The sequence below is a fragment of the Oxyura jamaicensis genome, chromosome 2 (genome assembly GCF_011077185.1).
Source record: "Oxyura jamaicensis isolate SHBP4307 breed ruddy duck chromosome 2, BPBGC_Ojam_1.0, whole genome shotgun sequence".
Taxonomy (NCBI): Eukaryota; Metazoa; Chordata; class Aves; order Anseriformes; family Anatidae; genus Oxyura; species Oxyura jamaicensis.
In genome coordinates this window covers 57,212,138-57,237,568 of record NC_048894.1, presented here as the reverse complement: position 1 = coordinate 57,237,568, position 25,431 = coordinate 57,212,138, and the positions used below count along the sequence as shown (strand labels likewise).

The 25,431-nt window shown below is 38.0% G+C and overlaps 1 protein-coding gene across 6 annotated transcripts in view; it reads right to left on the bottom strand.

The window, feature by feature from the left end:
- TPK1 (thiamin pyrophosphokinase 1) overlaps positions 1 to 25,431 on the bottom strand; it is a 311,693-nt gene that overhangs the window by 150,405 nt on the left and 135,857 nt on the right. For all 6 annotated transcript variants that reach the window (XR_004748195.1, XM_035317536.1, XM_035317537.1 and 3 more), the window contains one exon: positions 11,137 to 11,209. Coding sequence is in view for 4 of the 6 variants with exons in the window: in XM_035317536.1 (XP_035173427.1) it covers positions 11,137 to 11,209 (73 nt within the window). In the remaining 2 variants the exon portion in view is untranslated. The remainder of the gene's footprint in view (positions 1 to 11,136; positions 11,210 to 25,431) is intronic.

Here is a 25,431-nt window from a genome sequence, read left to right as displayed (position 1 = left end):
AAAGAAAGAAAGAAAGAAAGAAAGAAAGAAAGAAAGAAAGAAAGAAACCTGTACTTCTTCTTAATAAATTGAAAACATTAGCTTAAGATTAGGAGAAAAAAAAAAAAGTTTTCCATGCATTTATACTTATCACATTCGCTTCTTCATGGCTGCAAAAAATATGGCAGGAATAGTTTATTTGCTGACATTTCAGGGATTTTTTTCTATTTCAACCCAGTTCTCTTTGCTTTCCTCTGCTATTACCTTTATATTTTTCTCTTAATGTGCTTCCCCTTTTCTAACTTTTTAAAGACTCCCTGCTATTTTCTCTGTTTCCATTCCTTATTTTACTCTCCCCTGAGGTTTCCTTATTCTCTCTTAATTCATTTCATCACATAGGGGACTGTTTCCATCTCTAATTATACCTCTAAATCTATTTGATTTGAAGAACTTTTATTTATTTTTTAATCAAAGACTATCACAGCTTCTTCAAACAAAGGAATCTGACAATGCATCAGAACACAGACTAACTCACACTGGTCCTGAGACTTGCTGGATTTCAGCCAAGTTTCCTGCCGAGTCAGCTTATCAAACCTTGATCCAACCCCTCTTTGCTGGGCTCTGCTAAGCATGCTTAAGGAATACAGCGGAATTGAAACAGAAAACTGGAGATTCAAATGCTTAGTGATGGCTGCAAAAACAGAAAGAATGGGCTCTTGCTGCTGAAGAATATTAGACTCAGGAAATACAGGACAAAAAAGTAAGAGAAGAATAGACGAGAAAAATAAGTAGGAGAAATATTCCAATTTGTAGAGCTTTCCTCACCCGTTTGTAGTTAAGACAATCAGAACTTTGTTTCTTTCATTCCCCTCTCCCCCTCAATTTCAAATAAAATTTCCTCCTGGTATATGTAAATGCAACTTTTATCATCCTAAACCATTTCTCAGTGTAGCTATAAAAACAAGTGTTGTAATTTGCATGTTTTTTTTTACTAAATCAAAATCCAGTAAGGAAAAATAAGTGCTCCAAAATCTGAACATAAACCTTCCTGCCGCACTCTACCCCTGCTTTGGTCCATGTCAAAACTCAAAATAATCTTACACTTCCATGGTTAATTAATTAATAAAAGCAAGTTCAAATTTGGCAGCCTTAGTTAATCCTTTGTTTCACTGACAAGCAACAAAAGCCTTTTATCTTCTCTACCTTAACAACAAACGTCATTTTATCTGTCTTGTTCATTTATAAGCTTGTACAGCACTCATTTATCTGCGTGAATACAGACAGACCAAACAACCTTCTTGTCTCTGGATTATCATCCTTGAGGTTTTGTAATTGTATTGCACTAAGTGAAGTCTAAGCACCATGAAGGCAATTTATGGTAAATACATAGCGGCCCTGAACCATGTATCCCAATCTATTGTGAGTTTTATGTTCATGGTTGTGTCAAAGATGAAGAAGAGAGGTTTATGGCAGCCTTGGCAAATCTCTCTCTTGATTTTGGGGGCTAGGGAGAATGACTCTGCATAGTCTATACATCTCTTTTAAAGCAGGGGAACGCACTCACCAAAATGCTTGCTACTGGTCCCTGAAATCACATCAGAAGATATCCTTCTCATCCTTTTCTCCACCCTACCAGCAAACCTTCCTACTTCAAAATGAGCAACAGACTTCACGTTCTCTCACTCCTCACCTTCTGAAATGAGAGCTACCTGTTCTTTGACAAGATTCACAATAGCAACATTCGCAGAGGATGCCAAGCTTCTTAAAATCCTTAAGAATTGTGGCATCAGGATTTTGGAGATCCTTTCCTTGGCTAATGACTACACACGTGTTGCTGTGCTTTTGCTAGTTAATGGGATCCCCTGCAACAGAATCAAGCTTACAAATCCCACAGAGCATTTGGGCTGAACTTGGAGTTTGCAGCAGCATTTGAGGAGCTGCAAGGTTCTTGGTTCTGCACCACTTTTGGAAACTGTTCTAATTAGCAGTCCACAGGCATGGGGCACTGAGCTTTGCACTCCAGGAACAATTTAATCTTAAATTCTCTAGAAAGAAAAAATGGATGTTGAAATCCTACTTGCATCTGAAAAGGCCTGTCATCTGAGTTCTCAACTGCTAATACCACATTAAAGCTGTCTTTCCTTCTCCAGATCAAGCTGTCATTGTTTAAAACACTTTTTTTTTTTTTTTTTCCTATGCACGGGAAATAAAGTTAATTCAATACTTTTTTGTTGTTGTTTTTTATCTTTTCTCGTATTTTCTCCATCACAGACTGACAGATAAGAATAATGAGTTCTTTCAGATATTAACACCAGATTATTTTTTTTAAGATTCTTGGAAGTAACTCAAATGTCTAATGCAATATAGGTTCTCTCCTTTCCCCTCCTCAGGCCATAACCAATATGAGGGAGAAATAAATCTCATACTGCAACACAGTATGAAAATGAAACTGGATACAAGACTAAAATACCACCAGCATCATTTTTGTTACATGATGCATTGTTTTCTTACATATTCTACTGTCAGGCAGTTGAGGTTCAGCTAAAGCACTTGTGAGAACATAGAAAACAACTTGTAACTTGCAAACTCCTATTTAGCTCCCAAGCAAAGGACACACAAACTAACTCTCTAGCACTTTAAAAGAAAAAAAAAAAAAAAAAAAAAAAAGGAGAGAACTAACTTGATCACCTTGCATTCTCAATCATCCTGGATAAATTAAGGTCTAACGCAGGTCCTACTACAAATACACAGTGGCTCTCAACGACCTCCTAACTAGCTGAATCTCAGCAGTATTAATTTGACCTTACAAAACAAGTAGGACTTAACTGTTCATTCAGGTTCAAAAGGGTTTATATACAAAACTAGGTGCTAACACAAAGAACACACTTTATTTAAAAATATGCAAGACTGTAACACTGAATTTGTTTCTTTCACAAATCTCATTTGTATTTTAATAGGTGTATTATTTTCTGTAAACTGCTATCTTGGTGGAATTTTCAACACTGAAATTAGGAATTGGACAAAGTAGTTTTGTTTTTTACCCGGCACACAAGAACAGCACAATGCAAGCCTTGAGTCCTGAAATCCTTCTCTTTACAGAAGATCCATTTCAACGGGACTTCCCAGCATGTAATTGTACTTGTATTAGCTCAGCAGGACAGAAAACAGGCTGAAAAAAATTTCTGGCCAGTCTATGTGATGCCACAGTGGTTTAGCTGTGCACACACACCTAAATACCTACAGGAACGCTCAGTACAATCACACAAATACCAACAGAACAGGAGAGAAAAAGGTGGTTAAAACATGTTCATCCACTCTTTAGCATAACATAAAAAATCAGCAGAATCAAACTCAACTAACAAAAGTCAAACTCAAAACCAAAACAAAATCTAGGTGACATTGTCTATAAACACTTAAACTGGGGAATGTATTGCCACAGCTTTTTATGGATTCTTTCAGTCTTCTCTTCACAGTTTGAAGAAGAGTGTGTAATCTGGGGGGCAACCATTATGGAGCTATTAAGTACTAAGATGCCGCTCTGACGCCATATATTACTGGGAGGTGAAAAAGTGCATCAAAGCAGCATCACTGTGCAGATATATGCTTTCAAAAGTATCCCATACTGGCACAGCCAAGACCAGACACTGGTGAATGACCCTCTGGTCTCACGTAGTGTGACTGTCTGTCATGTTCACCTTTATGAAGTGCCACTGAGCTCAGCATCTCCTACAAATTTATGACATTTCTGGAACATTATGATATTACTTTCATGTGGCATGAATAAAAAATCCACATAACCCAAATCACCCACACAACTCGCTTGAAAATGCGATCTTGACAAGACCTCTGAAATATTATTCAAGAACGGAACAATTTTATGATAGCTCTGCTGAATAATTACATGACAAAGACATACAGAAAATGTCTAGTCCAAAATCCTAAACTCCATACACAATTTGAACTATTAATAATAGGATCATCACAGCCCTATAAATCTTTTTAACCTGATGAACCTGTATCTGTATTAAGACACTGAGGCTCTTTCAATTAATATCAGAAGAATGTTAGAAAAAATAAAAAATACAACGTATAACTTGGTTATACAGACCATTCATTTTTCAGTAAGCTAGGTGTGTTTGGTTATTGTTGGAGTTACTTGACAGCAGTGTTTCAGTGAGCTGACAGGTAGCTAATTCCTTCTAAAAGCTTAGAAGTTAATAACTCTCAAATAAATTGCAGAAGAGCTTGTGCCTGTGGTTTGGAAAGTGCTGTCATGCAGGTGACAGGGCTATGATGGAAAGAAAATGTAATTTTCTCATGTACCAACTGAGACTTTTTTACTGCCTTTTTCCTGACCATCCAGTAACATAGAACTGTTTTTGAGGGAAAACTCTACATAGTGCAAACTCTTTAAACACTCTTTTCTCCACTGCATGTTGGAGATAAGAATTGGGATGGGATATGAGGTTCCTCAGGCAGCGAGAGGACAGCGTTATGAGGAATAACTGCAGTTAGCAGGGGTGCTGCATCTACAGAGTTAAATTGGAGATAGGGGAGTGCAGCAAGAACACTTCCCTACCACTGACCTCAGTGCCTGTAGCACTGCGACTAAGGGTGGAAAACTATTCAGAAGATCGTGTGTGCATGACAGGTCCTATTTTGCTAGACCAGTCTGTTAGTCTCACTCACCAGAGCAAGGCCTATGTGACCAGACCATCAAAAAGAGCTTTTCAGAAACTTAGAACTAAGGTGCGCAACCGGAGATGCTTGAAAATAAAGTACAGGTGGCATTGGACACCCTCAACATGTTAGAAGCTCCATGAAGTAGTTGCTGCACTTATTATAATTATGTCAGAGATGTCTTCAGCAGGATATATAAACGAAGGAATTGCTTGAAAGCTGAAGTGGTGATTGTCAGATAGGCATAGCTCACTCAACAGCAAGACAGAACTGTTTCAGATCCACCCGCACAATTTTTACAGCTCCTCCTGAAGGTATAAAACCTCTCACAAATTAATCAGGTTCTAAAATGAAACATGATTTCTTAGAAAACTGTTCAATGTAACAAAAATGCTTTGAGTCAAATTTCTCAATATTAAAAGTTCCATCCTGTATTAAAATATACTTTTAGAAAACATTTAAAATGCAGAGATAAAAGATAAATTAAAATAGACACAGAAAAAAAAAAAAAAACATTATTTTTTATGTATTTGAATTTAAATCATATAACTGACAGAGATCAATTAACACTATGATTTTCCAAAATTATTAAAAATTTTGGTCTCAGAAAGCAAACAAGGAATATGACACTACTACATGTAGTTCAGCAAGACAGTGTAGAAGTTAGAGAGATGTACAAGCACTACCACACAAACACATTTCATTGATCTAATTATAGATGCATCATCGTAAAACAGAAAGGCAATGTTCACAACATATCTATTAAGCATTTCTACAACCCTGATAACCATTAACCCTGAAAGTGTAATAGAAAAAGGAAAGGGAAAGTGCTACAGCTACAAAACAGCCTGTAAAAATAAGCTATGAGATTTAAAAAGAAAAGAGAATAGGAAAAAACAGAATTGTAAATAAATTGACAACATTTAATTACACATCTGAAGCAGTGCCTACTACATCTACGGAAGTCTATGTGCTTCTAAAGCACATACAGTTTGCTTAGTAGAAAAGTTGAACTGTATTCTTACTAAACTGCATAATCTGTATTTCAAAGGGCACTGCATTCAACCTTCTGTTTCTAGGCATCAATACAGATTTGGTATAATTTTAGATAATGTCTTTGGTCTCAGAAACTTCAAAAACTGAGTCTTGTTTGAGGCATAACAATACAAACGGCTGTTTTATCTTCAAAGTGATGCTTAAAAGGTTTCAATAATAGAAACATCCAGCTAAAGCAGATGAGACTGCAGCGACAGAAATATCACCACGTCCTCTCTGCTTTGTGCAGTGTCATTTCTCATGCGCTTCAGACTGTAAAAAGACTGCCAATGCATCTATTACAGGATCATAGGAACACACATATTTATCCATGAAGTACAAAGACACTTCTCTATGTCTGATTTAACATTGATAGAATAAACAGAATATTAAATTGTTGCTTTTTATCCTTCAGTTTTAGTGCACTGTGATTTAAAAAGAGGAATTTAAACACAATATTCCATTTCCAGTTGAGGAGCGGTTTTATCCAGTTTTAATGATTTAACTCTTTAAAACATGGGAAAAATAATCAGTTATTTTTTAATGTAAAGGGTAAAACACTGTAAGTACTCACTTGACAAGCCAATGATGCAAAACAAAGGCTGCAGAGACTAAAAAGTAAAGCTGAATAACCTGTGACACATACTTATTCTTTCCCAAAAGCATGAAGAGCCTAAACCATTACTTACACATCCCACTTGTAACAGTCTCTTATACAATTACTTTCCAACATAAGTGAAAAAAAAAAAGCAGCAGTTTTGCCTTCAGATCTCTACTAACTACGACATGCCACAACTAACAGAGATAAACATGAAGCAAATAAATACATTTTATGGACTTTATTTAAATGAGGTTCCCTGACACAGTGGTGATAATCCTTCTTAAGGGAAAATAAAAACACTTGTCATGTTATCCTTGCTCAACTAAAAACATCAGAGGAATTGGCTTGAAGATATCACTTCCAGTAAAGTCCTTTGGCTTCGGTTATCTGTATGTCATGTTTTCTGTAATGCCAAATATCTGCTCTTGCTTTCATCACTTAAATGAGGTAGAAAACCTCTGAGTCTAGGAGCAGCATCCTGGCATGAAGCTGGTGTGATGGAGGAGTCAGACCTGTAATTGCTTCACCACAATGATGCATCTGCTTAAAGAAATGTGCATCTACTTTACAGAACCATAATTAGTTTCACACACAGAATTTTATACTCCCCTTTCCTACGCAGCACTATGCGAGGCCGACTTTGACAAAACCACTTGTGAATATAATTTAATAATTAACATCCATAAGCTTTACTATGAAAAAGTAACATCTTTTAAACATTGGTCTGTTATATCCAGATAGACGGCAAGAGGAGCAGCTGAGGTCCCTTGGTTTGTTCAGCCCCGAGCAGAGCAGGCTGAGGGGAGGCCTCATGGCGGCCTGCAGCTCCCTCACGAGGGGAGCGGAGGGGCAGGCGCTGAGCTCTGCTCTCTGGGGACAGCGACAGGACCCGAGGGAACAGCATGGAGCTGGGACAGGGGAGGGTCAGGCTGGGGGTTAGGTAAAGGTTCTGCACCCAGAGGGTGGTCGGGCACTGGGACAGGACCCCCACAGAAGCAGTTGCAGCACTGAGCCTGACAGAGTTCAAGGAGTGTTTGGACAACGCTCTCAGACACGTGGCCTGATTTTTGGGTGGTCCTGTGCAGAGCCAGGAGTTGGACCCAATGATCTTCGTGGGTCCTTTCCAACTCAGGAGATTCTGTGATAAAAGAAGTCAGGAGGTATTAATTTCTGCCAATAAGCGTAGTTAAAAACAAAACAAAACAAAACAAAAACAAAAAAACACAGAAAACATAAACAAACAACAGCAACAAAAAAAATGGCTACTGGCACTCCATGTATGGAAAACTCAACATAACTATACAGCATCTTTACAGTAAAATGAAGGGAAACATACTTTCAGCTTCATAAACAAATAAAAAAAATAGCATTTTAATTCCTGGTATAAAATTAACCACGGCAATTGAAATACCAAAGGAACTTTCAGTACCACCTGCCCTTCATCTGGCAGTTGAATCTACAGCATTCAAGTCAGACTTTAGTGACAGAATAGTTTGTGTGACTTTTCACTGCACATCATACTAAAAGGCAGATGGGAGTGCAAAGGGTGAATACCTCTTGGTACTTGCTGCTTGGTTCACTTTCCTTGATATTCACTCCATGCATACCCTCCATGAACTGCTCCAAGCATGAGAACTCCTCCCTCTCTCTCTAAGCTCACTTGTGCTGGCCATAATGAATTGCTCAGTTATACATGTGCGAAGGAGTATTCCCTTCCCTGTGCGCCCTACCTCCCACCCTTTTCCTTTGTGTAACATTTGAATATAAGTTACATTAGGTATATATGGAAAAAAAAAAAAAAAAAAAAAAACGGGCGCAAAGAGATTAAAATCTATGTCACTGTATAAAATGCTCTGCATACACAGTATGAATTTTGATGAAGCCAAAGCTCTAGCTACAGTGCAAGTCTTTAATAACCCTGGTCTGGCAGCAGTTCAAGACAGGTGCATTTGACAGGGAAAACTCAAGACAGGTGTATCAAGAACAGGCAGGACAGCCTGCTGCCTGGTGGAACAGGAAAGGTGGCTGGGAGCAGAAAAGGGGAGCAGAAGCATTAGCAGTGCCAATAGATTATTCTTGTTATTTGGTGAAGACCTAACTACTTGAAGAAGCTTACCCAGACACACATTTCAAGAGAAAAATAAATAGTTTATTGTCCAAAAGTAACATGCTCAACTTCATAAACACCTGGCTCACTAAATTGTTGGTAACAATGTGGGCAAATGAAACCAGAGTGATATTTTCTGATGAATGTGTGTGCTTTCAGGTAATTCTGTGTGCTAAGAATGGTTCTGGCTTTCAATTTGAGGAGGGGTATTTGGAAGCAATCCTGTGGAAAGGGAAGACTGTAGAAACATTCTAATGTTGAAGCCATGGAGCAAGAATATCAAAAGCTAGCACGAGAGAGGGCTTTATTTTGTACTGGGAAATGCTGATCAGCTGGTTGACAGGCAGGATTTCTGTGGATTCTCATCCAGTTGACCACTGAAAACTGCCACATCATATTGTCTAAGCTTTGCTACAACACTTCTCCCATTTTCCCATTCATAATCATGAACAATTGATAAAAGAATGCTTGAAACAACGTAGTTATACTAACTAATGGTATCATCTCGCACCATCTCCTGGTGAAATCTGCATGTGAGCCAGGGAGTACTTCAGTAAGGGAGGAAGGACAGCACAGAAGGAAACCCTAACTCACATCATAATGTACTTCTCTGGAATGAATGACATTATGCTGAGCTAAAGTGCAAAGTTCTGTCACTGCCTGTTTTAAGCAGATCTCACCTATTCCTGGGTCACCAACACAACTGAACTTTGGAAATTGCCTGGACTACCAAACCTGCTTTTACTGGACAAGATACTTTACAAGAAAAAAAACACAAAAAAAAACAAAAACAAACAAACAAACAAAAAAAATCTCTCCATCTCTTCTAATTCTACATTTCGTTATATTCTTTGCTAAGGTCACTTTAAGCATCCACCTCAACTTCCTACTCTAGTTTCCTGACTCTGGAAATATAGTTTATTTATTTATTTATTTATTTTTAAAGTATATATGTATACACAAAAATACGTGTATTTTCCTACCACGTACAACCAAACTTAAAATCCAAAAGTCATACTGCTTCTTCCTCAGTCACACACAAGGATCTCAGGTCAGGCTTCTGTGGGCTAGATTATACTCCTCATTGTATCTTTACAATCCTGATGAAATGCTGTTTATCAGCACAGCACTTACATGGATATATAAACCCTGTATGAATCAGAATGGGTCACTATGTGTTCATAGACAAAATGCGAAGTGCACATCAAGACTCAACTACAATGGAGCTGACAGGTGGGATGTAATATCCAGAGAAGTTGACCCTGTGAAAAAGTGTACCAGTTTAGTTTAACTTATCCCTTTCAATATCTGACTGCATTCTTCTCTCTCATACCACTTTCATCTCCTATCTCTCCCACTCTATCTGTTGAGCAATCCTTAACCTGCATTCTTTGGTAGCTTTAACCTACTCACCAACATGCAGTTGATATAAGCTTTAGTACCAGTCTGTGACAAACAGAGCAGTGCATTTTGCAATTTCCCCATTTATTCACAGATCATGAATTTCCACTCTGCAATGAACAGCATTAATCTGAAGCTTTTTTATTTTCACTTCACAAGCTGTAGCCCAAGGATTCCTTTGCATTTTTCTTGTGCTGTTCTCCCAAGGTGGACTGCCATCATACACTTCTGCCTTCTAATAAATGAGGCAGAATATAGGAAAAAATATGGTGCTCCCTGGGGTACTGGAATCAAGTCCTACACATTCCTACAGTCCTCCCCTTGCAGTGTGAAACCATTTTTTTTTTTTTTTTCTATTTGATCATAAGTCCACCAGGGGAGATTTTAGGCAAATTAGAGCCTCACACATTGAATCACCAGTAGACATATCACAGACCTCGAAGTCTACTAGCTCCTGAGGATCAAATACTTACTGCACTTGCAAGCGCAGTCTGCTGCAAATGTAAGCTGACGCACTGAGGCAAACTGAATTTACAGAAACCCGCTGTCCAAGGCATGAGGGCAAAGCACAGTGCTCAGCACAAAAGCCTATAGAGGCAGGCGGGTGAACTGTCAAATGCAGAAGAGTAAGCTAAAAAAAGAACATTTAAGTATGGTAGGAATGTAGCCAACAATGAGCCTTAAGACCTAAGAAACGTGAGTTTACGTTTATGTTGCTCACGGGAAATGTGTTGACTACATTAAGAATAAATTAATGGACATAGGAATTTGTCAAAAAAATCCATTAAGGAGGGCACTCCACTAGTGAAGCACAGAAGTAGTCAGGGCATAATTCAATGCTTTGGTGGGTGATGAAAGAGACATATGTTTCCATCTGCAGCTTCCTGCTAAAAAGGTAAAGCCGTATCATGCAAAAATCACAGAGAGAAACGCTCTTGGGAGTTTTTCTGGGTGCTAGCCATACATGAATCTTGGGAGGTTAGTCTTCATTGTTCTGTATCTCACAGAGCAAAAGAAGTCTCAGATTTTTCAGGAAGTTTTATTATTGTTTCTTGTTACTATAATCTCTGGCAACATACCTTCTATTTCTTGAGATGGTGCTATGAAACCATATCTTACTCAGGAGTCAGGCAGTATCACAGCTCACATATTTACTTCAAGCATTGCTACAGTGCCAGGCAGAACACCACATCTGAGCCTGTAAGATGCCTTACACCTGAAGCCTCAAAGAAAGCAAGGGGAGCTAAAAACACCTAATAACCGATGGGGGCAGTAATGGGTTGGATTTTACAATGGTCTAACACACAAACACATCAAAGGGATATTAATTTACCTTGGCCTTGTAGTACTCCTTGACTTCAGGCTGAATGGAATCAAAGTCACCACTGATGTAATCAGGCAAGAAGCTGAAAGGTAAGCAACAAAATGAAAAATTAATCCAACTTACTTTTTTTTTTTTTTTTTTTTTTCCCCTTCAAGGGTGCTAAAGGGCACAAGCATTAATCTCTCAAAGGAACAGGAGACAGTTAAAAGCATGTTAAAACACAAGTTGACACAAAGTAAGGTAACAGGCAAACTAAAATTGTCTCTTCTTCTTAGCTGAGCGAGCTACACATCCTTTAGATGTTTACACAGCTCCCCAGGTCAGTAAGGTAAGACTTGTATCTGCATGTTTCTAGAAAGAGAACTTGTCCCCTCAAATATCTTTGAAGCATATCACACAGCAAATTATTTGAAAAAGATTATCTTTGTGCTGTACATAAGCCATGGAAGGTTATCATTTGTCAGATGATAATGATAGCTTCTGAACAGCTGAGAGGTCACAAATGAGGCACTTCTCCCCTTTTTCCTTTCCTTCCTCCTATTTATTTATTTATTAAAAATCACTGAACAAGTTGAATTCAATGCATCCTATCCAGTTTCAGGCAGCAATTCCAAATATGGCAGTCTGAAGTCACAGGTAAATAATAATAATGGCTCAAATGAGACTGCAGAGCCATGAAAGATGGTCTACATGGGTCTTCTGTTGCAAAAATCTATGCCCTTCACAAAGGCCCTAAATTGGTCACCTTCAGTTTCAGAACACGATAAACATTAAGAGCTTTTGTGGGCTGTCAAAGTACTCTAACTAGCTTGTTCAATTTAGCATGCGAGGATGTGATGCATTTTTCTACCTATATAAAGTTTTTGAAGTTTGCTAATCACTTGTCACAAGGAAATGTATTCAACGCGGTTCTTATTATCCTGGTGATTTACTGCATTAAAAATCTGATGAATAAGTAAAGTAGGATTAGTCTGTTTTGCCACTGTGATATGCTCCAATCCACTATGAATGATGTTCATTTTCTTCCTTTCTTCCCTCTTTTATTCCTGTGCTAAAAAGAACACAGGATTGCTAATACATTAGATGACTGATTCAACCAGGTACCCACATTTGTTCCAAAGATTTGTATTTCAGTCATTACTGATGCCAACTGTTTCTGCTTTTTTTCTTTTCTTATTAGAAATCCTCTTCCCAGAACACAGAAACCAAATGCTCAGGGAGTTTTAAGTCATATCTTGGATGTACAAAATATATATGAAATTGATTTAAAATCCTAACTATCATTTGTAAAGTAATATTGCTGCAAATAACATAGAAAATGCAATGTTGTAATATTTATCTCAACTTGTTTGCTTCTTTTTTTTTTTTTAATTTTAGAATGCTTAGAAATATTTACTGCAGAAATTCCTATAAAATGTGCAATGAAACTTCAACTGCACTACAGAAAGAACAATTTAAAAATACTCTGAGGAAAAGAACAACAATACCCCAAAACAAAGCTTTCCATCTCGTCCAATTCTTGTAGTTTCAAGCAGCAGCTATGAAGACAGGTGTTTCAATAGCTGAGGCTCAATTCAGTTTTGAAATTAAAGCTGTGACTCCAATGTTTTTTAACAAATGAAACACATAGCTCCTCTCCTCCATGGCTACTATACTTTATGATGGGCAAGAGAGTTCATTAGCAAATTAGCTTATGGCTCAAGCTGAGTTACAAGGTATTAGGCAAGGCATACTGGGACATCTTTTACCACACAATTTTAAACAAATACTGCAGAGTCTACAAACTCACCAAAGGAAAACTTACAAAGTTCCTGTGTTCTGTCTCCATTCAAAGATTTCAAAGGAGACGCAGGGTACCTGGCTACCATTTCCTCTGAAAATTGAAAGCTGCTTCAGCAGAAGCTAGTAAGCATGGTTGTTGCGACTTAGTTTATGTGCAGCTATTGCATTTCAAATTCACTGCTCTCTGTTATTATTATGGCTGTTATAAAAGGATATGTTCCTAAAATAATGTCACCCAAAATGACGTTACCATACTCATGGCGGGGGAGGGCAGTCATGTTTAGTATCATGTATCATGTTTTACTGAGGACACAGAAAGCAACTTGAACACATGCAAATACTTCAGTCCTCTGTTTTATATGCCCAAGTCGGGGTAGTTCAAAACCAGCAAAACTCAACAGAAAATTAGATTTCTTCCTTCATTGTAAGGCTGAACACCTCAACGTACAGACAAAAAAAACATGTTTGTAAAATTAAAATTGCTGTCAGTTTCCCTCTGCCAATGACCTATTTCTGGTTACACTGTGCCTAAAAAACTACAGCTAATCATTTTCAATCTGTTATTTTCCTTTAGTTTACTCCCATTTTAAACAAACTAAAGTCACTCTAGGCATTACCGTGGTGCCCCTGGATGTGAGCACCGGATGCAGCCCAGCAGGTTGGCAATTAAGAACAACAGCAAGCTGCCATGGAAAGCCAACTGGATATGACACGTCCACTGTGATAAAAAAGCTGATGTGTTAAGATTGTTCATCTTACCAAAATGCCATGTATAAATCCAAAAGTGTCTTTGTCATTTTTTCCCTCTACAGTAACTACAGACTGCAGTGCTTTCAAGTAATCATTTCTCCCGAGCGCTTCAACTAGGAGCAGAATTAGCTGAAAAATATACCTTCTCTAAATCAAGTGCTTCAGCAGTTTTTGCTCGCATCCAAATTAAACCTCTTCCATGACAAAAGGTAGATCAAATTCTACATAACTTTTTACAAGGAGAAGCAAGGAGAACCTCTACTGAGTCTCTCATGTACTCTGACAGTGTTCCTGGTTGCACTGGGTGCAACCTCTGCCAGGATGCACTATGTCCTATTTCAAAGCACTCTCTGCAAGTATTTTGCTTGTAGCCACCACAAAACCAGAAATGACTAACAGAGAATAAGGAATCCTAGCTGGGAAATGTAAAATTTTCAAAAAGCCTCACCTTATCAAACATTGCCTTTTTCTAGAATAGCATTTTTCTCTTCCCTTCCCTTTGAGTAACAACAAAAATAAATAAATAAACAAATAAATAAATAAAACCAGAAAGAAACTCTTGCTTCAGAAAAAAATATCCATCATGAGTAAATCTCAGCTTGCACCATTTGCCTTAAAAACAGTTCAGTTTTACCTTCAGAGGATGACTGTAGGTCTTCGTACCTCACCGACTATGCAAACCAATAAAAGCAAGCCATCATTCAGCTGAGAGTCAAATGCTGTGTTTGACTTAGTCCTTTCAAGTTCTGTGGAACAAAGTGTCTGATTCAGGAGAGCACAATTTAGTCAAAGCTATTTTCTTTTGCAATTAACAGGACTGAAGGCTGCTAATGACAGGACTGAAGTCCTTATGTGCTGAGCTGTCCTAGACTAAGTAGCCTCAGAGAAGGTCAGCACTAGCTGGTTAAACAGAGAGGGAAAGTACTTGAGATATATATTGAAAAAGAAAACAACAACAAACCATACAAAAGGAACTTAAGAATATTTTGCAATAATATTTTGTAATAAATGGTTTTCAATTGTTTTCTTTTGGTATACTTTTGTATTGACTCCAGAGAGCAGAACAATCCAGGAGAACAGGCTCTGGAGAATCCCATTATCAAGCTTACCACCATGTGAGCAGAAGAAATTATGTCACCAGAAAGGTCTCTCCATAAAACTTACAACAGCAGCCCTTATTTAAAGTATGAATTAAAACCAGGTATTTTATCATTCTAACTCATGCTTTCCTACCCTCTAACCTCAAATTCATGAACAATTCTTATTCTGTATCACAACTGGATCTATGACGACCACTTCTCTCAGTGACCTACATGACACACATCCTTTAGTAGAGGAGGTTATCTTTTTTTGCCCAAGATGGCAAAAGATGTCTTTGAGTCCTTTCCAAAGTTCAATTTGAAATTTTCATTTCTAAACAATCCTGATGATGCCGTCTACTGCATTTTATAACCATGTTTTACCAGTCTTATTAGCTATTAATTAGCACTCTTCATATTAGGTCATGATTAGCTCACCTGGCTTAATTCCCTGGTGCTCTACACCGACATTTATCAGAATCGAGTCAACTCCATAATCCCACTGGGACTCAAAGTGTAACATTCCTGTGAGATCCTCCTAGTCTACTACGCTTTTTCTAGAGCTATCAAGAAGCGTAACACCAAGTACTGAGCAATAAAAAGTCTTGGGCCAAATTCAGTTTTGTTTCTCTTCACTTACCATTATTTTTCCTTTTTATTTGTTTTTATTTTTTTGTTCCAGACCATTTTTGAGACATACAATATCTATCTAAAATGAGTTTGGAGTTACAAGGGCCAGGATTGCTTTCAGCTCGGGACCTGAAGGCACTTCCATAGCACAATGGTTATGTTACATTTATAAAAGGAACAAGCAAACAAAAGAAGTAAGCAAATTTTCAGTATGAAACCTATAAAGGTTCAACTAGCTTACAAAAAAAAAAAAAAAAAAAAAAAGAGAGAGAGAAAGAAAAAAAAAAAGACCAGAAGTTTTGAGACAGACCCCAACATTTGAGACAGACCCCAAGCATTTATCTAAACTGGACAAAGGCTGAATGTTGAGTGCATAGTTTTATGAACTCCCAGGATGCTGGGCTGCAGAGAAAGGCAAAAAAATTGTAGCACATTTGCCATAATACACCAATGAAATTTTAGTCACCACTACCATAAAACAATAATCAACTCTATCCATAGATACAGATTATGAAATTAATAGAAGCTATTTAAACTCTGATGTTCTCATGCTAAGTAAGCACAAGCATATCTTTTGCCTTCAAGAAAACCATATACTTGACACAGCTTAATTCAATAAGCAGAGTTATTTTCAAATATTCAACAGTAATGAACATCATGTTAAATTTTAAACATCTGAAGACTTGCTTCTTTACTCACTTTAAGAATTCAGTGTGAAGTGGTAAATATGCCTTTTTATATAGTTACAAAAGAAAAAAAAAATATAACATGCCACACTTCAGCAGTTATTTTATAATAAAAAACTGCACTGACTCCTTAAATAAATTGCTCTGGCATCTCTGTTCAGTTCTATCATTAATTCAAAGTTACAGTTTCCTAGTACTATTGACTTTTCTTGTGATGTAGCTCCTTTAGCACATAATTGTCTGCAATTAACCTTTTTTAAACAAATGTTAACATCAGAGACATGAACATTTAAAGGCAGTTATCTGTGGTACCCTTTGCTTCCTTCAGTTACAGCACAGAAAACAATCCCACACAGACAAGCTGTATGTGCTCCAGCTCTATCACTCAAGGGCACAAAGTGGGTTCCCCATATTTTATTTCTTTTTCCACTACTAAAAATAAATTTTAAAAATCAGTGCCTTTTACCCTGGAATAATAGACACACTTAAGCTACTTCCAGGTAGAAAAACACAGTGAGGATGACATGATTCCGATTTGCCATGAAAAAACGTCACTAAAGTTAGCCTTGACTTTTGTAAGCATCTTGTAGTTGGGAATACAGAAGGTAAAACACCTTAGCATTTCTTCAGGGTAAATATTTAAACCATTTTAACAACAGCAACAAAATGAATGCCCTCAAAACTAATTTTCTGACTGGTAAGATGCACTTTCAGCTTGCCCTCCGGACTGTCAGTTTTGACTGGAAGGATGAGGGTTGCTCTGGTCAGAAGGGTGCTAAGTCTGTTTAAATCTGTCAGAAGAATCCTGATAACCGCTGTGAAAATCAAAGTCTCTTTTTAACTCCCAGAGACAGCCACAGCACAAGTTGATGTCATTTACATTTTGTCTCAAAACAGCACTCTCACATGCCCCATCTCACTGTACAGAGGATGTTCTTGAGGAAAGGAGAAATGTCAGACTGCAAGATATATTCAGAGTTAATGTATATTAAATCTATAAATGTCTTCTTGGTATTACCTGCAAGGTTACGGCAAGTAAAGGTCACACCTGAAGCTTAAAAGCCAAACACTTAAGTAGCAACAGAATTAATGAATTTCAAAGTGGTCATTGAAAACACTGTGTTTTGGTTCACCTCAAACTGATCACAGGCAGGATTCCGTAACCTATTAAAAAACTAGCTGAAGCGCAGTTCCTAGCTCCACACTCTGCTTCCCAGTTAAGACCCCCTTGAAGTCAGCTAGCCTACTTTTCCTGACTCCACACTTCACATCACTGTTATTCAATCCAAAAGTCTCCCTCATCACTGTATAACTTTTGTATTAGGGTGCAATTGACAACGGTGTTATGCTAGTTGCTGTATGAATTCAGAAACGAAACAAAACAAGAAAACAACAAACAAGCCTGCAAAGCCTATCCCTTCTTCAAGATCTCAGTAATCCCTAATGTTCATTGTGCAATTGCTTACACAGAAAAGTAATTCCCAAACAACATTTTGTACAGTACAATAAATCTAGAAGACAGATTTAGCACAAAAAATAAGAATAGCAGAGAAAACCATGCTACAGACCCAAGATCAACAAAGTATGTGAGTGTATGCACGTGTAAGGACATGTAAAAATACCAGATTTGAGTGACCCTGCCAGAATTCTTTGCATAGATTATTACCAAGTGTATGGGCCACAGTCAAGAAGCTTAATGGTTAAAACTACTTGTTAATACCTGGAAACCCTGGAGAAGAGCTTCTTTTCTCCTTACTTTATTAAAAAGCTTAGTGTTAAAGAGCATAAAAGTATTGTTTTATTTGCAAATGCTGTGATTTAAAGAAAAATATAAAAATGTGTGAAGATACGAGGGCAATAATACATTCATTTATGCTTGCTTGGTATGCAGTGTCACCTTGCAAATAATAAAAAAATACCTGAAATAAATTGCAGAAGTTATTACCCTCAGCTCTACCTGCTATGCAAAGCACACATCAGGGGAACATTTTCTGCAGGGGACAACCAACGAGCTCCCATTATCATTAACAAAAATCATGCAGCTAATGCCCTGCTTCGAAACTTTTCCCTCAGTGACAGAGAAGAGTATTAATGATAGCTACAACTGTTGCATTTTTATTCTTAATTGCCAATATTTGAAACTGTTCTCCAGTTGCAATCAATACAGTATAAAATAAAAGGATGCTTCAAGATTTAAGGAATGCTCACTTGTTCATCATGGTGCTGAACACCCTCCTGCATTCAGGTACATACAGGTAATTTGGAAAAAAATAAAAGAATACTACAAACAGGACAAGGTACTTTTAAGACTGCTGCTAAAATACTTCCTTTTTATAACTTATAGACTCATGCATTGCTCAAAATAAAGCATACACGAACGCAACATTGTCACCAGCACCTCAGAGTCAAATAAAGATGAGAAAGAAATAGATGGCAGAATTTGCCCTAAAAACTGAGGAAAACAAGCCACTACATTAGAGAAAGGTGAACTGCTCATTAACATTTTAGACAGCATGTGAAGAATGAAAGGGATCTAAGACATGATAAATTTACACTAGAAGTCACAAGCTACACAAACTGAGATTTAGATACCAGTCGCAAAAAGGCAGTGCTGGGAGCTGGAGTCAGATCCGGGAATCTTCAAGAAGTGCCACCGAATTTGGATTTTGCTGCTCAAACGTGTGAACAAACTCCAAGACAGGATAAATAATTTCTCTTCATTTCCAGATGAGCTAGAAATGGTCATGTTATATTTTTCTCTCTAAATAGGTATTTACTAATAATCCCTACTGTGGCTTGAAAACTCATTATACAATTTTAAGTCAGTTTTGACAACTATTTTAAATCTAAGCATCCATTCAAACTGCTAAGAATGGTTAAAAGTCAAACACAATCAACAAGTTATACGTGAAAGATGTTCACTGGGATTTCTTTGCTTCCATAATTTACTTACTCTGACCTGAGTACCTTAAGTACCTGCTGTGAGTTTCGCATCTGTTTAAGTAGTTACAAAAACAGGGAAGACCACCTATGCAGGAGAGGTTGAGTTGTTTTGCTTCTTCAACACTTGAAACTGCAAGTAAAGTTGCAGCAGAAACCCTCTAGAGCCCTTTCTACACAATGACTCGCTAGTGTAATGAGAAGAGATTTATACCCTTACTGAGCATCCTGTTCCAAGTGGGCACAAATGCTGACCCTTCAGGAAATGCCTGTAGGTTTTCAGATGTCTTAATTATGCTTCTCCTGTTCAAGCCTGCATTTTACTTTCTGATTTCCGTATACAAATTTAATTTTTTGTTTTGTGGCTAGAAAAGAGACATTTTGACAATTACATGTATGAAGAAAGACCAGCCATAAGAAGTGAATTGCCACACAAAAGATTATTTAAAAACACCTACTCAGAAGACATGAAGTCTTAACCGAGTAAGCTAGAAAGGGCATCTGAAGACAACATAACTACTGATAGGCAAAGTTGACTCCCATATGGTTAATGAAAGTATCTTCTGCTCTGAACTCTTATTTGTCTGTAAAGCAACCATTGAACAAACTCTAGACTGTGTGTGTGTGTGTGTGTGGATGTGTTGGAGTACTTCAAATATGATAATATGACTTTGGGTTTTGAGCCATTACACTGATAAGCCACATATATTTTACAAAGAAACAACACACTTAGGATCCTGAAAACACTTGGGCTATGCAGAGGAAAAAGACAGACATACTGCTTCATCTTTGTAGAGAATATGAAATCACACAGCAAGCAACAGAGAAAACACACGTAACTGCACACAGCTGTTTCAAGTCTGTCGTCTTTGTAGGGCTGAAATTTGGTAAGTCACTGGGAGGCAGAAGTTTTATTAAACCTTTCACTGCTGACCTCTGCTGCAGCTTGACTGGAGGTGGCAGAGAACCGTGATATTCCACTAGAACACGGGCATTTCAAAAGGTAACTGCACCTCCTGCCCAGCCAGCACAAAAGCACTAATCAGAGAAAGAGAGCAGAAGATAAATGCGCATACAAAATGAGAGTGGGACTATAACTGAAGCTTAGTAACCTTTACTTAGTAACCATCCTTATTTTCATCAGACTAACTCATGTGAACATTCCCCCATTTCTGCACAGTTTAGCTATACAATGTGTGATTGTTGTTCATTGTAGAACAGTGATTTAGACAACAACATACCAAAAAGTTTAAAAGAAATTCTTTTAAGGTTAGTTCTAATTGCAAAAGTGAAAGGTTGGCCTCAAGAGGTCTTAAGGAACTGGTGGAAAAGCATTTAATTTATCTGTGACCCTGTCTTCTGTGGGCTGGAGCACCCCAACTGGGTAAGGCTTCTGCAGCTGGCAGAGAAAACCAAGACACTTCCACCCTTTTCCTACCCCCCACACAGTGCCATTGACTCTACGGAGTTAAAGTACCAGAATGGGTCATTTAGTTGGCACGATCAGCAGGCTTACAGTTCTGAATACAGACAAGCAGTTCTCTCGCTCAAGTACGATTACAACTATTTCAAATAATCATTTTGGTGAGTGTAGCTATAATTTAAATGACTCCAATAAAATTCTAATTAAGTTAGAATAAAAAAGAATAAAAACCTTTTATAGTTACCTGACATATGGATGAAATTCAGAAACAAAACTGCATCTTTTCTTTACAAATAAATCTACCTTTTGATCACAAACCAATATGCTTGGTTGGAATGTTTTTTTTGTATAAAGTTTTTTTTTGTGTTTCCATTTTTCCTAAAAAGACTGGGGGATTGATAATATGTGTTCTTCTAAGGAAATGTCAGCTACCTCTTGCTGTTTTCTTCTGTAAAATGCTTAAATCTTTAAAGTAACTAAGTTCGTATCTATGCTCTGCACCTTAGTAGATGCAAAAGGATGTCCAGTTGACGATGACTTTCTGGATTTATTTTTTTATTTCTTTCTGTTCCTTAGTGAACAAACCTTCATGTAACAAAACCTAATAAACTCACCCTGTGGTAGTGCCACTCTGATCACTCTGCTGGCTATCTGCTCTCTCAGTGACTATCGTGTGTAAAAAAAACACCCTAGTCTTGCTGTTAACATCTTCCGTTTGCTTTGCTACAGTCAGATCGCTCCTCCTTGCAGTCAGGAGAGCTTCCAAAAGCTCCCCAAAGAAAAGGACTTTTTAGAGGCTAGCCATCGCCACCAAAAGGGTGCTAACTGCAGCTCTCTGGACAGCTGATCTGAAAAGATGAGAGAGCAGCTTGCACAGTCATGGAATCCAGTGCAAGGGTGGGAAAAGGACCTTAGGAGAAATAAAATAAATAAATAAATAAATAAAAAATAATAATAATAATAAAAAAAACTTAATTTAGCACTGGCCAAACCATCATGTCAGACCCTGAAGTCTTTCTCATTTCTAGGTGCTCTCTTTCCACACCAAAAGCAGTGGCTATCACACAGACACTCAAAAGGTATCATCTTTTCTTGTCCTAAGTTACTGCTTAATGCTGGAGTAATTCCCCAACAGTTCATACCTAAGCTAATCTCCAGTAGCTGAGGATCTAGTTTATATCAATTATTTCATAATTTAGCCCCCAGCTGTTACATATGAAGACTAGGAAGCAGGATGTCTCATTTCAGATGTATTGCAAACCTGCATACACACCTCAGCTATGTTGTGCTCATTTGACCTACTGATATTTTACCTGCAGCTTATTAGACTAATTTTACCAAAGAAATGCTGATCCTAAGCACAACTTACAATTGGTCTAGTAGCAATCACAGGAGTCTGCCCAGATTTTTACATCTGGCACAGACTTAATGATCCTAAATACTGAGAAAGAACAGCAAATACATCAAGGCAGAAAATTTGTGCAAGAAGTCCAGGTTAGCAAATAACATTTCCTGCAGCTCGTACTAGAAGTCACCCATCACTGCAGAGACTTAATTACAGAAATCACTAACAAGCAGCAAGAATCTGCACTTATGTGCTGAAATTCTTACAGGGTCCCACACACATATGTGCTGCTGTTGCTATTAAGTCTTAATGTCCAGACTGTGGCTGGGACCCCTCCACCAAACTCCAGCTGCACATGGCTTAGAAAGGGGAGAGCTGGCTGTCATCACTAGTGTTTCATCAAAAGCATGAAGATTTTGTCATGGAGGGATGGTTTCAAGAGAACCTGAGCCAGATCTCCAGTGTGTATCCACAGTGTTTACTGTACTGCCACTTCCGAATGTAGAATTTAGAGCACACATGGTAGTGTTTAGGTAACTAAACACCTGACAGATATCAAAGCCAGGCAGGTAAACGTATAGATTTAGTGCTCGTTTATAAATGGCAATCACAGAAACATTTGCACACGCTATCTGTTTTCAATTCTTCCCCTCTCCAATCCTCATCCTTTTTTGTCCATGTGGGTTAAAAACACTCTCAGACAGAAAATACCACTTTCTGGATAAAAAACATATCATCCAAAGAGCCCTCATCTTGGGGTCTGTACAAGGAATTTTCTATGAAATAGAGTAGCTCAAAAAACTTTTAATGTACCTCTGGTACTGCTGATGCCCTATTTATTATAAGAATTATAACAATATCTCACACATCAACTTCACTATTATGATTTAAAAAAATACTTATACAACCCCTAACTGCTATCTTACTAAGTAATATTATCATAGTAACCACTTCCATGTAATCTTTTATTAAATTTCAAAACACTAATTCACTTTTCTTACAGAATCGGAAATAGATCTTAAGGACACAGATCATGTCCATAAATAATGCAAAAGCAATTATGGGCTCTCAGAAAAAGCTATCCTCCATAAGAAGAGATAGGTTCAGGATTGCAATGTAGACCATTGCTATGGAAAATTCACTACCATGTGTTTTCTTTTCCCACACATTTTAACAGCAGCAGATCGCTAATTCACAGGCTTGTAAGTTTTTGAAAAATGTGTACAGTTGGGAGGAATAGTCCAATCTGCCTGGTAATGAGAAAAGAGATCCCTATTTAACTGGAATGACAGAAGAACTCTCACTGAAGTTACTGTTTCAGTTGTCCTCTGAGAAAAACTGAAGGTCCACCTGAGGATTAACAGAGAACTACATTTCATTGTAAGCAAAAAATGCCTGCTAAATCCTCAGCTGCTAAATACCTATGTAAGCTCAGATGCCAAACAAGCTGGCACCAAGCAACTATGGCCACTCAGCCAGTAATGAACAGGAGTTTGTAATTACATGCTGATGAAAATGCACAGAGAATTCTGGACCACTCCCACCTTCAAATTCAGCTCTGTGAACTCAGGAGGCGAGGCATACCTGCCCTCTTGCTAAGGTAGTGGTAGCTGGTGTGGTTCACACTGCAGCAGTTTTGGGGGATCCCATCACCCTTTTATTTGGCAATACATCTACCTAATTTCCTAAAACACCACCTCCCTTACCTAGGTCTATGATGCAGAGGCAGTTGGTGAACACAAACTCCTCTCAGAGACATGGGATGACAGATGGGTCTAAGTCCCAAAAAGGGTCATGCTGCAGCAACAACAAGACAATGCACCCTTTTTTGGAGGCTGGGCTCAGCAATCGAACAATCATTTCTTTTCAGCTGCTCTCTTGACTGATGATGGTAAATGGAAGGGTTGAAGTAATGTGGAAAGACTCTGAAGTTTTATAAAATTTTACAAAAATCAGGTTCTGAGATTCACATTTATTCTTTATCGAGTCCAGGCAGTACTAGGTATGAGCAGTTTTACCCATACCTTTCTTTCACAAGTTGGGCAAAACAGTTTACAAATGCAGCTTTCAGAAGTTTATGTACTATGAAAGAAAAAAAAAAACTAACATAATGAAAATTACTTTTACAGCACAGAAGTAAGAAATTAAAACTATAACTTACTGGTAAACCATACTGTTCTACATTATTATAATACATTTGGCCACTAAAATCATTCACTTCACAGATAACAGAGTGTGAACATCAGAATCAGCTGATTTACAATGCTGGTTGGGGGAAAAAAATCTACATTTGGACTGACAACTTGTCTGTGGACCTGTGCCAAGATCCTGCCTAAAACGCTTGAACATGTTGAAATATTAAACCCCAGAAGCACAAGAATGAAAAGAGAAATTCTGATGAGCTCTTAAACAGGGTCATGAACACGACTGTATTTCTGTTGGTGCTACTGAAAGAAGTGAAATACTGCGGCAGCTTTTCCGGTGTGAATGCAGCAAGTAAAGACCGTTCTGCTCTGACTAAAACGTGATTTCTGCAGAATCATGAAGGCATCACCCTCCTGAGGAAAAGTCCTCTTCAGTGTATCAGAATGCTATCAGCCTGCTCAGAACCGCTCCTGAGATGTATTATGATCACATATATGCATGGCAGTGCTGACCACTTAATCCCCCTTCTGTCATATGCAAGTTGGAGAACAAAAATTACACTAACACCCAAGGGTATTTTATAATAGAATATGAAATAAAATAATAAATTTGCATGTGATTTTGGCTTTGCCTTGTAGTACTGCGTTATACACCAAATATTCCTGGCCTCTCAGTCATTACTATTTAATTATGACAGAATACCTTTCTTTCATACTTAATTAACCTTTGAAAAGAGTTTGTGACCTTGGGACCCTTCTGCACACTTGCACCACGCTGTTAGAATATTGCTCTGCCAGGAAACATTTCCTTTTATGCTGAGGTTTAATGAAATGCAGAGGCTTTTATGGGGAATGCATGAGATACGAGAACCCTGCATGTGGTCACTTAATAAACAAGAGCCAGAGCATATAAATTAGAATCATAAATTGATACTAGATTAACATTAAAGGAAACCGTGAGAGTTTCCCCAGAAGACATTATGGAAAACATGATCTCTAATGTTCTTCCCTGCTAGTTTGACTTTGGGGTAGGGAAAAGGGAGCAAGGAAACAAGGAGGGATTTACCCATGTAATTCTCTGTTTAAGCCCCATGAAGTGTAGGTGTCCCCCCAAGCCCAATCACAGCACAGGCAGTTCCAGTACCTGTCTTTGTCAGAAACTGCTGTTCAATTTGAAACGCTTTGACTCTAAAAGGAAATCAGAGAGCAATAACCTTCTTTACAAGATGAGAGAAGCACTACGCATGCAGCCACTTCCATTACTTCGCTGCAGAGCTCAGGATGATGGATCAATGTTGGCCCCTCGGTGCCAATCAGCACGGTTGCTTGCAGTGTGGGCACAGGTTCAGCGGCTCACTTGCCAGCAATGTTAACTCTTCAAAGCGGGTTCTTCATCATCCCAATAATTCCCTCTGAGAGCTAACACCCCCATCAATCCACACATGCTCTTCACACACTTCCCTTGTGTATAAAGCCACCCCAAAACCACCTTATGCACATTTTTTTTTTTTTTTTTCTGAAATGA